Genomic DNA, 13,886 nt, shown 5'->3' on the forward strand with positions numbered 1-13,886 from the left:
AAATGCTGCTGCTAAGTCATTTCAGTCGTGTCCGACTCTGTGTGACCCCATAGACAGCAGCCTGCCAGACTCTGCCGTCCCTGGGATTCTCCAGGCAAGAACACTGGAGTGGGTTGCCATTTCCTTCTCCAATGCATGAGAGTAAAAAGTGAAAATGAAGTCGCTCAGTCGTGTCTGACTCTTCTCGACCCCATGGACTGCAGCCCACCAGGCTCCTCCGTCCATGGGACTTTCCAAGCAAGAGTACTGGAGTGGGGTGCCATTGCCTTCTCCGAAATGCAGTCTATCTCTTTTCTCTGCTTTAGGAGGGTCACAGTCTAGAGCACAGGGTCCCCTGAAGGAACACACTCTTCTCTAACCAGTGCAGGGGACCACACTGTGTTGCTTGTCCCTGGACTGGGTGCTGGACTGGCAGGACTGAAGCCCCCTTCCTGCTTGGGCACTGCAAGCCTGGCAGGAGAAGACGCTGCAGGCTGAAGCACGTGGCATGTGCAAAGGGACTGGAATGGTTTCAGAGAAGGCGCAACGTCAGGATGAGGTCTGCAAATGGCACAGAAATTGGTTCCATGGTGCCTGAGACAGAGGGAACACAGCAATCGGCCAGGAGGTGGGAGAGAGGAGGGGAGTTAAAGGCTGGTCGACAGTGTGACCACGTGTGTGCATGTGTGAAGGACATATGAGGGGCGATCCCAGCCAAGGAGACTAGAATTCACTCTCTAAAGAAATGGGTGCCTATGAGGGCAGAAGAGTGACCAATCAAATCCCTATTTGAGAAGGAGCCCTCCATGGCTATGTGTAAAGTGGCTGCATCCAGGTAATGGCTGCAGGTGGAGGGGCGCTGAGGAGGGGAGGGGGTCACCAAGATTTCAGACTGGAGTTGGCGATACCCAGATACCAGTAGTTTTTTCAAGTATTTTTAAAAATCACCATGTGCAGTAAGAAATACGTTTGAATGTCATAACCCAGTGTGCATATTTATACATATGCATTTATACAGACACGTGTGTACATGTACACACACACACACACACACACCCCTCAACAGTGAGTTGGGGCTGAAGGTCCATGGCCCCACCATGCTCACCACCCTACCCAGGAAAGGAGGCGACCAGAGCTATTCTGTCTCAAACAGTGGATGTGTTCTGCATGGCTGTTTCCTCTACAACACCATTGATTGAAGGTGGCTGCTGATCCGGGCCACCTCAGTGTTGTATTTGTTACTAAGGCAATGCTTTATCGGTCCCTGTGACTCATGGCTCTTTCTTAACCTCCTTGGCTGATGGTGTGGCATGGGCTCCGTTAGGTATTCAAGGCTCACAGCACAGCCAAGCCATTAGCAAAGCTCCTTATCTGCACTACTGATTTCTGGAGTCAACCTGTTGCTACTCTTAAAGAGGTTGCCATATCCAACTTTTCCTCGTTTTAGAGAGTGTTCTGAAGATGCCTGAAGCCCTAGCGTAGAGTTTTTCTTAAAAGAAACAACATGTGATGCTAATTTTGGTCTCGATGACCTGACCCTGCAGAGCTTTAAGTGGCTTGGCCTGCTCCTTGGACCGTCATGGCAGAGGGAACTCAGCAGCCGTTAACACTGAATGAATGGGTACTGCTGCTGTTCATGAGCCAGAGCGTGAGCATCCTGGAAAACTAATTTACAAAGCATGTTCACGGTGTCATTTTAACAGCTACTGTTTAATGGGTGTTCAGTAATGTGCGGGGCGCTGTGCTCAACAACAGACACGCATCATCTCATGGTCTTCAATCAGACCTACAAGTGCTATCATTTTCTAGAACATGAAAAAGATGCTTGGAAGATGAGAGAAACCTGCCCAAGGCCACACAGCCACAAGGAGTAAGCCATGAGTCAAACGCAGGTACGTCTGCCTTTAGAAGCTGCATTCTTAACTGCTGGGTTACATTTTTTCTATTCCTCTAAATATGTTTCTCTGAGGCCTAGCAAAGCCAACAGATTTACCTGATGACCATCGAACAAGCAGTAACACCACAGCATAGGGTCAAGTCAGCCTCCTCCACCACCTCCATTCCCTGCAACTTCATAGCTGTCCCGGCCCAGTACCCAGAACCCATGGGTCAGCAGTCCCCACAGGTGGACAAGACACAGGTGAAAAGAAGGAGAGAGAAAAAGCTCCTTGAGAGTCATGGGTGCAGAGTGAAGTTGGCTCTCCCACTTCACCCTTCAAAGTCAAAAGGAAAACAGAAGAAAGAATTCACGTTTAGATGCAGCAGGAAAAACATGAAACTAAGTATGACCTCAGCCTAACTCAAGGCAGCTGTATAATCTACGCATTAGGAGGCAGAGAAACAGTTCAAACGCTGGAACAGAGGTAGGAGGTGGATTAAATAAGAACACATGTTAAAATGTTTAAAGGCCATTAGAATCTTACCATGTGGAAGCCGGTAACAAAAATGGACATGAATGAAATAAAGTTAACACTTCTTTCTTTCATAAGAGTCTAGGATAAGGAAATGCACAAAAAGAAATTCTTAGTACTGGGAGCTCCAGACGCAGTACCTCAGTGAGAGAAGAAACTCCACAACCCAGTCCATTGAGGTTACAGAAGTGCGTATTTACATAAGACAGATTTCAAAATCCTGTCACGCGCAGGCCTCGAAAACGGATCAATAATGTAAATCAACTTCTCTTAAAAAGTTAAAAATCCTTCTCTGTAAACAACTATGAATCTCAAAGCTGGATGAAGTGTGGCATGAATACTAGGAATTATTAAAATTCAAAAACCAGGTTCTTGAAAGTAAATTATGAGAGAGCAATTTATCCCGAGCTCTTCCTCCTCAACAAGCCAGTATTTCAGTCCTAACTCGGCTCCTGTTCTTGGATCTTTGCTTTTTTCTCTGGCAACACACTCAAGAATTTAAATAATTACTAGGCTTTGTGGAGCAGTCATTCAATATAATGTTCCGCCTCCTAAACCTCCTAATTTATTTTCCAACAAATATTTGTCAATGGCAGTTGAAAGTAGCCTGTTTTTATTTAAACACTGCCATGGAGCAGGATCCCAGTCTGAGAAGTTTAAATGGAACACTTACTTCAAAAGCAAAATTCATTACGATGAATGTCCCAAGTGAAATCAGAACTCCACTAATGCTGATTGGATACATTCTTCTGAAGATATTTTTATGACCCTTGCAATTCCCTATTAACACCCACGCGGGCTGCATGGGAGATGTTCCCACCACTCAACACAATGTAGGTTATTAGACTTAATAACTTTCCATCTCTCACACTGACTGCATAGTCTGCAGAGACGAGAACAGCTGCAGTGTGAAAATACTACCTTTGAAAGGAAGAGAAAATGGGACGTGACAGGTCTTTAAGAGCACAAGCAGAGGAAACATGGTTTTGTTTCTTTGAATGTAAGAATTATAGCCCTAGATGGTCACCATGGAAACCCAATACACAAAACATCTGAATGTGTCAGCCTATGGAAAATGTACAAAATGTCATGAATGGTTCTGCAGATAATAAGTTCAGGGAGGACAATCAGTCTGTAGATGAGTCCTCATAGTGGTGGTCAGCAGGTCTGGGGCATTCGGATGGTAACTTGCTGGAGGATGGGTGGGTGAGAATGGCCCTGTGGGTTTACATGTGATCTCCTGGCACACCTGTCAGAGCAGAACCCAGGCTCCATGGAAGAAGGGTCCAGTGAGCAGCACCAGTGTTCTTACAGATCAAACCGACACGGGCGAATGAAAAACCCCTCAGTGCTGCATACATGATTATAAACACATGGTGCTGCAAAAGGAGGGCCTTACGCTCCTGGTGGCCACTAAAGTACGGCCAGTGGCTCAGATGACCTAGAAAGAGCGCTGCCCAAGGAGGGCATCTCCTTTCTCCGAGGTCACTGACCTGTGGGCCTCTGAGACGACAGGCAAGGACAATGCTCCTGAGGACTATGCAGACAGAGAACGACAGCACTGCCTCCTTCCAGGGCTGGCCTGGAGCAGGTGGTGGCCAAGCACAAAGCAGGGTGGGTCAGGAACCTGGTGCCAGTCCCTGCACGGGGCGGGCCCCCAGCCTCAGGTCCCTCCCCAAACCTCCTCCTTCCCTGTTCAGGGGGGTGAGTGCAGCTGCTTCACCATCAAACTTTTCTTCCCATTTCACACAAATACCTCCAGCCTGCTTGGCCTGTGCCTGATGGAAGTCTGGTCTTCACAGAGGAGAGGCTCAAGGCCAAAGACTGCATGCACTGCCTTCTGTTCTACCTCTTGAAAAGTACTTGTTGTGCGAAGAGAAAGTAACCAGCTAAATTCCAATTTTCCTGATGCAAAGAGGACTCTTCCTACTGCCCAAGATAAAATATGCTTCCAATACAAAACAGCTATTTTTTTGCACGTCTGCCCAATAACGGCTCAGTTAAAAACAGGTCTGTCAGACTGACATGGTTTCCGCCACTGCTTAGTTCCTGTCACGCTGCAGATAGTGGAGAAGCGCTAAGAGGCAGCCACGAGGCAATTTTCCATAAGATGTGTTAATCTTTATACAGTCATCCTCAAACAGCCATCAAAGTGAACTTAATGACAAATCAGTTAAAATAGATTACTTTTAGGAACTTGTAAGGATCAGCCAAAAAGCAAAATGCATGTGACATCTCTTTGGTCCTCCCTGGGATGCATATAATTGTCACCATCTGTGCTGACTGTTCTGTCTGCCCGGCCTGCCCCGCCTGCCTCCAGATTCACCCTGTGCCCTTCCCTGTCCTGTGCAGAGGTGAGCTCTGCAGACCGCAGGCCTGGATCTGCATCAGCTATGACCTCCTCACTCTGAGGCTTCTAGCTGGGCTTAGCCCAAAGGAGGCCCTGTAGGAGCTCAGCGGCTGGAGGAGTGAGAGGTCGGGGGTCCCCCCACCCCATCGTGCTCCGACAACCAGGCAGACCCTCTTCTTTTCCCCACTGCTGTGTCCTGTGGTGCTCACAGCCTCCAGCTCCACACGTCCCCAGATGCCTCAGCAGCCTCACTGGTTCCCGTAACCCTGGCAGCATCTGTAGCAACAATCCCATGACTATACCTGTGACTGCCCACGTCGCCTGGCTGCCCCTCCTTCACCCCCTGGTCAGCAGCCTGAAGCTCCCAGCTGGGATCACTCACCTGGACCGTGTGAACCAGGTCGGCTGCTAGGCACTGCTTCAGCTTCTCGTCGCTGCTGGTCCCGTGAAGCACCAAGTCTGGCATGTACGTGGGGCAGTATCCTGCCAGGAGGGAGCGGCCAAAGTTTCTCACATTGGGGTTGCTGATGCTCTGAGACCTAAAACAAGACCAGCCATCAGCACGCACAATGCACACATGCTCCCTTTTTGCACTGCAGTGGGAACAAAGCCCCGGGGACAGAGGTGAGAGAAACAGATCCAGGGACGGCCACATAAGGAGTCCTCTGGGAAGCAGGTCACTGGCGCGGGAAGGGAAGGGAGTTAAAGGGAAAAGGAAATTTCCTAAAGAGGAAGAGCAGGAAAAATCAGATATTCTGGTGGCTGGTTGTGAGTCTGTTCTTGTGCCTCACAGACCTCATCCTCCAGGCACTGGGTCGGGAGAGAAGAAAAACTCCATGTGTGTGTGTGGGGTGCGGGGGGCGGGGGGGAGGGGGGCGGTGTCATTGGCAAAGTCTGGATCCAGGAACTCACACACCTGCATAGGGGGGTGCCAGGACAGAGAAGGAACAAACCTCTAGTTACTGCTTTACAGACCAGGTCATCTGCTGATGCTGCCTTAGGAAGAGGTGCTGTTTCCCGACCACCTGAAGCTGTCCTATCAGACAGGCAGGGGAAAAGCTGCTTGGGGGTGTAACCCACCACCACATCCACCCTCTGCCCTCCAAGGCTGGGCGTCCATGGCCACAGATCTTCCTTGAGGATGGCGAGAGATGACATGCCTTGCTCCCCACCACCACCGCATCCCTCAGTGGCCAGAGAGGCAGCATCTGACCCGGTTCACTCTACCTTCCGCCGGCCTTACCTGGGCAGCGGCAGCTCCACCTCCAGTGACCCTTCGCTCTGGTCATGGTCCGCATCAGGATCACTTCCAGGACCCAGGTCCGGCGAGGCCGCTGCACATGTGTCGTCATCACTGTCTCCGAGGGCACTGTCTGAGCTCTCGTTCCGGGGGAGGCCACCTTCCACCCTGAAGCCGGCATCGCCACTGGGCACAGGAGTGGTGCACCCGCTCGTCACGAGCGCGTCTGCGTCCTTGCCCCTTTGACCCCCCGGCCTTGCTGGCGCACCTGCAGGGCTGGCAGGTGCGCATGGGGTGGCAGGTGCGCCCGGAGCCCCAGCAACCTCCACGGCAGCCTCGGTCCTGACATCTCTGCCCACCCCAGATACCCCAGGGGACCGGGAGCACATCAGAGTGCACTGGTCCTGGCCCTCCTGGGCTGGGGCAGCAGCCGCCCCAGGCCCGGCCGGGGGTCCCTGTGCCGGCTCTGGCTCCGCACACCTGCAGGCCTGCAGCCGCTCCTCCATTGCTTTGGTGCGACTTTCAAAGTCCGACTCCGGAGACACGGAGCTCCCAATGTGGAAGGTGACCTTTTCCCAGGGCGGCCTGTCCCGGAGACGTCCATCAGGGCATGGCCTGGCCGCCGACCGGTCTGGCAGCTTCTTGGGCATCTCCCCTCCTGGCTCCGCCCCGATGGCTGGAGGGCTCATCTTCAGCCCGGCGCCTACACCTGCACCGCTGGGGAGCCTCGCAGAGCCGCCTCGAGGGGGCTCCTTACTCTCCTCTTCCCCGCATGATGCGCCCTGAGGTCTCCACGCTCCGTGGGCTGTCAGGCTCTTCTCCAGAGCCCCGCCTCCTTCTCCATCAAGTTGGGGACACAGGTCTCTGGGGTCAGCATCTACCGGGACCCCAGCCAACCCCTCGGCCATGGTCATGGGCAGGGTGGGCGGCAGGAGGGCAGGCTCACTCCTCACCGTGACCACCACGTACTCGGACTCCTCCACCTCCCCCCTCTCCAGGGCGGTGGTGATGCTGCTCCCGTGCAGTATCTGCTCGCCTTGCGCGGGGCCCCCACTCCACATCAGCTGGTTCTCCTGCAACTCTGAGCACCGCACGAAGTAGGTCAGCACGTACAGTATGCGCTGCACCAAATCCTTCTGCTTCCCCAGCACCACCGTGCGCGTCAGCCGCACTGGAGAGCCGATAGCTCCGTAAAGGTCGCCTAGAGGCCAAGTGGACAGAAAGACACAGTCACCTGGGTAAGCGCTTCAAGGCTGTGTCAGCCTGAACAGGAGAAACACGGATGCCGTGTTCCCAGACCAGACTCACTGCACACACCCGAGGCACACACACAGGAGTCATTAACTCCTAGAATGACCATCTTTTCGTTTCCCTCTAGGGTGGAAAGTCTGCCTGGGAAGGCCGGTCAGGAGCAGCCCTGCTCTGGGTGCTCATGGGCAGTGTGGTGTATGCTGGGTGCAGTGCAGGGATATGCTGGGTACAGCACCAGTGTGTACACTGGGTTCAGTGCAGGTGTGTGCAAGGCGCAGCATGGGAGTGTGCTGGGTGCAGTGCCGGTGTATGTTGGGTGCAGCATGGGTGTGTACTGTGGGTGTAGCACCAGCGTGTACACTGGGTCCAGGGCTGCATGCAGTGCCATGCACACAGCCCCCGTTTGGGGGCTGGGTCTCACCATGAAGGTCAGTGGGCCAGCTGGCTCCCTTCTCCCCAGGGACGGCTAAAGCCAGACCCCTTATTTGTGAAGAAACCAAATCATTTATTTTGGAAACTAGAATGATGAGATCTTTTCTAGAAGAATCCGAGGACAATAAGCCTTGGGGTTACATCCAAATTCTGGGATCTCTGAGCAGAAGTGCAGTGAATCAATTCAAAATACTTAATGAAATGGTTTGCTCAATACACAGGAGCATCAAGTGGAATCAATTTGATTAACAAGAAAAAAAATCACTTGGTCATGAATAATGAATCTGATTTTTTACTCTTGGGTCATATGGAAATTCTACTGGAGAAAAATGCGCCATAAGTTATATCCTGACATGCTGATTAAAAACTGGCTAAAGGTAGAAGAAAGGCAAACCTTTGAGAACCAGCAGCACAGGCTTCTCATCACAGGTATCTGTCCAGTGCCTGACTATTAAAATTACTGCATTTCATAAAATCTGAGTACTACCCTTGGTAAGGTGTATCTCTGGTACTTTGATAATAATATTGACAATTACAACAAAAAGCCAACACTTCCTGACTGCAGGCACAGTGCTGAGTGTTTCACATAGATTTATCTCCCTTACATCTCTGCAGGAGCAACCCTGAATCAGAAACCACTTTGGGAATAATCAGAATGCTGGTATAAATCAAAATGTGGAACGACCCTAAGTAAAGGAGAGGAGATACATGGTGACAGCTACAGGTAAGAACTCAGGAATCTGGACTCCATCTAGAGGGAGAGGGGGGAGACAATTCTTGTGAAGTTGCTCAGTCGTGTCCGACTCTTTGCGACCCCATGGACTGTAGCCTACCAGGCTCCTCTGTCCGTGGGATTTTCCAGGCAAGAGTACTGGAGTGGGGTGCCATAAGGTTAAGACTGAGCAGAAAGTGATAGGACCCATCAGAGGTGGGTCCTCTCCTCTTGAGAGGATTCCCAGAATTAGACTCCGAGAACAGGTAACGGGCAAGGCAGAAGTGTAGCCACACGATCCCCTCTATAAAAGGACTAAGTTACAAACTAGTAGAACTTTACCTCGGAAGCTTTGCACCTGACTGAGAAACCATGCAAGAATTGAAAATAACTTAGAACTGTAGCTGCTCTCCGGACAAGCACTTTTGTTTGAGAAAACTTTCTTGACTAAGAGCATGTTACTGCTACTTCCTGTGATCACGTCTGCTGTGGCTGGGGAGTGTCACGGCCGTGTCAGGGATTCACACGACACTACTGTTAACTCGGCCCCAGTATTCATCAAGAAGATGAGCGGGAACACGGGCGGAGCTAGGTGGCAGTAGGGCCCGTCCCGGCAAACTCTCAAACGGGCCTTGAAATCATTCAAGACAGACCTTCTCTTTGACTGAGGAACTATTACAAGTACATTAGCACCAGGCATATTCCTGGGCATTTATATGTTCCTGTTTGCTGTGACTTGGTGAATGTTTAATAATAAAAATAATAATAACAATCATTGGAAATAAGTGTCTCCCTGTCAAAATATTACAGTCCTCAATGTTCTGTAATACTGGAAACCCAACCATCACTTAACCCTTGGCTTCACAAAGCTCTCCCCTGTGACTGTACCCCAGGCTGCACCCCGTCCTCAGTCTGTCCACAGCGGGCCCTGCTGGATTGTTGGGATGCTGGGGGGTACTTCTGAGAACATATGCTCTCCTTTGAAAGAGGATTTTGGGCCCAGAGGAAGGGACTCTGCCTAGTTATACCAAACACATGGAACTGATATCAATTAGTTAAACTTCACATGGCAAGCACAGCTAAGTAGAAATATACTTATCTAGTTAAATGTATACCACTCAATTCATGTTCCTTTAAAATAGGTGACTGGGCACCAAGAAACACCATGTTTTCTAAACATCTGGCCCCCTTCTGTCACTGCTGAATAAGTTTTTCTTCAAGTCTGTTGTCCACAACCAGAACGGCAGTGCCTGGCCCTCCCTGGAAAGAACCCAACGACCCAGGAGTTGGGCTCCCGGCTCCTTCCTCTGTGCTGATGGGCTGTAGCAAACCCCTTCAGGACACCTGTAAATCCTTCAGTTAACTCATCTGCACCTAGGATCCCCCTAACGTGGGAAACACACCCTCCTTCCTCCTCACACACTTCGTGACCCAGGGCACAGAGAAAGACAGCTTTATTATCTGTAATATAGTGAGGATGCAGCAACAGATTGAGAACGAGACTCTAATTAATTAGTATGCACAGAAAGCACCTGAAATAGTGTGGCTCACAGTGACAGCTTTCATTTCATTACTATTAGAATATGCTCTTTCCCAAGTCTGCTGTGCCTGTCCCCTGTCTGCAGTTCTTTTCTGGAAAATGCTGCCCTTCTAACTGTGCACCGAAGAACTGATGCTTTTGAGCTGTGGTGCTAGAGAAGACTTGAGAGTCCTTTAGACTGCAAAGAGATCAAAGCAGTCCATCCTAAAGGAAATCAACCCTGATTATTCATTGGAAGGACTGATGCTGAAGCTGAAGCTCCAATACTTTGGCCACCTGATGCAAAGAGCCAGCTCACTAGAAAAGACTCTGATGCTGAGAAAGATTGAGGGCAAGAGAAGGGGATGACAGAGGATGAGATGGTTGGATGGCATCACCGATTCAACTGACGTGAATCAGCAAACTCCAGGAGATAGTGAAGGACAAGGGAAGTCTGGTGTGCAGTCCATGGGGTCACAAAGAGTCAGACATGACTTAGCGACTGAACAACAAGTGTGTCTTCCTTGAAAACCCCCTCTACTCACTCCTCTATCTCCTGGGGCCCCTGCTATGTTAACAGCTGCAGCAGCAGAATGGACAATAAGGCCACTTACAGATAAGCAGTGGAGTTCCCACAGCAGCCGTGAGTCATCACATCCCATAGCACAGACGGAGAAGTAGAGGCACGGAGGTTAGGCTGCTTGCCCAGGAGGCAGGGTTTTAGTCCAGCCATCTGGCCCTGGCCCTCACCCTCCACACTGCACACTCTCTCTCTCTTTCTGGGCTGGCTTCTGCCCACCCCACCAAAGGAGTGCTCAGGACATTCTCAATATAACCTGCCTCCTCCACAGGCAGCAGGCGTCCCAAAAGTGAGCTGCCTGGCATCCCAGCCCTGGGTCCAGCCGACGGACGGGGTCGTGGGACAGAGCAGGTATGCAACCCTGACTGGTCACTGCAGGCTCTGCTGGTGAGAGGCTCTGGCACCCACCTCTCCCACCCTGAGCCCTGGTCTCACAAGCCCATGCTCCGCCAGCCGCCACGTGGCATGCCAGGTCCCTGTGCCAGGCCTGAGCGCGAAGCTCAGAGAAGTAGCCCAGGGGGCGGTGGACAGAAAGACAAGGTCTCTGCCCTCAGCTCAAACTTAAAAGGTAATGGAATCACAGCGTGTGCTTACTTGCTTTTTTCTGACTTTCCTCCTATCCAGTCCACCCTCTCTAGGGCAGTGGGCCTCAACCAGGGGGTGTCCTGCCCACTATGGGACACTCAGCAATGTCTGGTGACATTTTTCACCATCACAACTTTGGAAGAGGGGTTTCCACTGGCAGCTGGTGAACAGAGGCCAGTGATGCTGCTAAACATCCGACCAGGGATTTCCCTGGTGGTCCAGTGGCTAAAACTCTGTGCTCCCAATGCAGGGGGCCTGGGTTCCATCTCTGGTTAGGAAACTAGATTCCACACACTACAACTAAGACCTGGCACAGCCAAATAAATATTACCAAAAAAAAAAGTCTGACCAGGCACGGACAGCCCCTCTCCCTACAACCAACAAAAAATTTTCTGGTCCAAGTGTCAGTGGTGCCAACATTAAGGAAGCCCACCAGAGGAGGAGCCGTGGCTGCCATGTGGGAGGACCCAGAGGGCCTGCATGGCTTTAAAGACCAGAATGAGGCTCTGGTGGGGTGAGGGTCCTGCTTTACAGGAAGAATCTGTGGGCCAGTCTCCTGTTCCCTGCCAGCCCAGTGACACCTGGGAATCGCTGGGTAGGATGGCTAATATCAACCAAAAACGTTGCTGTTTCTTCAGTTCCACCCCAAGCGGCCTCTGAATGGTCACATCAGGTACTGACCGAGCTGTGCCCAGAGAGGATTGTACGGGTGTGTCTTGGCCAGCATGTTGACCAGCTGAGAGGTGCGTTTCTCGGAGAAGGCTTTGATGGGTGGGTGATCAACGGGCATGACGGTGGGTACCCAGGCCAGGTGGTAGGTTAGGACTGCAGTCAGCAGGGCAGCAAAAAACCTTGGAGAAACGGGAGAAAACATAACCAAGTGAGTCAACGCAGGAAGAGGCAGTCACCCACAGCACGTACACGGGCGAGGAACTGCCGTGCAAGGCCCCAGTGGGCCGTCCTTACTGGTTCTTGTTGATCTGCTCTATCAGGAGTGTAAACTCCTTGAGGAAGCGCTGGCACAGCTGGGTCCTCTCCAGGGTGCTGGACATCATGGCCAGCCATACGGGCTCGGCGATCCTGGGCACGGAGTACAGGCTCCAGATCGTCCCTCTACAGAAGAGAAGGGGAGCAGGGAACTGTCACAGGTCGTCCCTCTACAGAAGAGAAGGGAAGCAGGGAACTGTTACAGGTGTCGTGGTGGATGACCTTTGCATAAAGGAACCCAGAAGAAAACAGTCATCTGGATCTATGGAGCCCCTAAGGCATTCAAAGCAGAATATAACACAGGGGCAGGTGCAGGGCAGGAATAGAGACACAGACAAAGAGAACTGACTTGTGGACGCAGTGTGGGAAGGAGATTGGGGGTGAATTGGGAAAGTAGCACTGTCATATATACATTACTGTCTGTAAAACAGACAGCTAGTGGGAAGCTGCTGTATAGCACAGGGAGCTCAGCTCGGGGCTCTGCGATGACCTAGAGGGGTGGGATTGGGGTGCGGGAGGGGAGCTCAAGAAGGAGGGGACATATACGCATACTAATGGCTGAATCACGCTGTTGTACAGCTGAAACTAACACAACTTTGTAAGGCAATTATACTCCAATAATAAAATGTTTTAAACAGAAAACTACAAATAAAGTAATATGAAACAGGGGTTGGTAAACAAGGACACAATGTACAGGTCAAATCTGACCTTTATTATAAATAAAGCTTTATTGGCACACGGCCATGTGCATCATTTCCCTATTATCTTTCGGTACATTTGCACAACGGAAAAGCTGAGCAGCTGCAGCAGAGACCCCTTTTCAGGAAACGTATACTGAACACTGATGTAAAATATCCTTTAAGATGCCTTGTGTCAGAATCTAGGGCAATTTTTACAGGAAAAAAATATATGGAAGAAAAATCAAATATGTTAGACTGAAAATGTGACCAGAGGCAACTCAACTCTCCCAATTTCTCGTCAGCACCTTCCTTCTCTGAACCAAAGCACTTTATTCACTTCACATGAAAAAGCTACATGTCTCTTCTTCACTATATTATTTACTAGATTGTTACACGGACTAACAGAATCAAATTCTTAGGACAGTATGCTGTTAGGAAACTGATTAGTCTAGTCATATCATTTTACAGATTAAGAAACCGAGGTGTAGCGGAGCTAGGTTCCTCGCAGCAGACATACACTCCGATGAGGACGCCTGGTGCCGCGGGCTCTGCTCCAGCCCATGTGGCCCACAGGGGTCTTTCCAGGGAGCACACCGACTTAGCCTAGGCTTCCATTCCCCACTGAGAAACTGGCTTTAAGAAGCACTGCAACAGCCCTGCTCAGCCTGTTGACCATGAATCCCATGTGTCCCCCAGAGCAGACCACCTTTCTGCCTCTGAGGTTAGGACACATCCCCTCTCCCTGGTGAATATACACGAGGCATATTCTGACCTCAGTTTGGGGTCATGTGCATCAAGGAGCTGGGACACACAGGATCCTGCCTTGGCACAAAGCAGAGCATCTCTGAGCAGGCAGGAGGGACAAGTTACAGCCACATGGACCTGGGGTTCACTTACTGAAACCAAGGCCTCCAAGCACTAACACACCATACTGTCATCGTTTCTGAGCAGCGGTTTGCTAAAGTAAGAACAAGACCCATACATCCACAGTGAGGCCTCTGATCCTGCACTTTAAGATCTGGACCTCTCGTTAAACAGGTGTGCAGACGCTCTAGCACAAGCCAGCCTGGAGTCTGCCACAGCAGCCCCAGGGCGCCTACACTGCAGGTTCACTAGTCACCACACTGCCACCGAAATACACAGCTGCACATATTCCTTAA

At 50.9% G+C, this 13,886-nt stretch overlaps 1 protein-coding gene across 8 annotated transcripts in view; it reads right to left on the reverse strand.

Moving 5' to 3' along the window:
* The window catches only part of FNIP2 (folliculin interacting protein 2), a 129,449-nt gene that overhangs the window by 19,466 nt on the left and 96,097 nt on the right, over positions 1-13,886 (reverse strand). For all 8 annotated transcript variants that reach the window (XM_086346939.1, XM_086346940.1, XM_086346938.1 and 5 more), the window contains 4 exons: positions 12,026-12,172; positions 11,741-11,910; positions 5,984-7,181; positions 5,123-5,279 (listed from right to left, as the gene is read on the reverse strand). In XM_086346939.1, the coding sequence (XP_086203065.1) occupies positions 5,123-5,279; positions 5,984-7,181; positions 11,741-11,910; positions 12,026-12,172 (1,672 nt within the window). The remainder of the gene's footprint in view (positions 1-5,122; positions 5,280-5,983; positions 7,182-11,740; positions 11,911-12,025; positions 12,173-13,886) is intronic.

The sequence above is a fragment of the Bos grunniens genome, chromosome 17 (assembly GCF_055505025.1).
Source record: "Bos grunniens cultivar Pamir isolate PY7600 chromosome 17, Bosgru_T2T1.0, whole genome shotgun sequence".
NCBI lineage: Eukaryota > Metazoa > Chordata > Mammalia > Artiodactyla > Bovidae > Bos > Bos grunniens.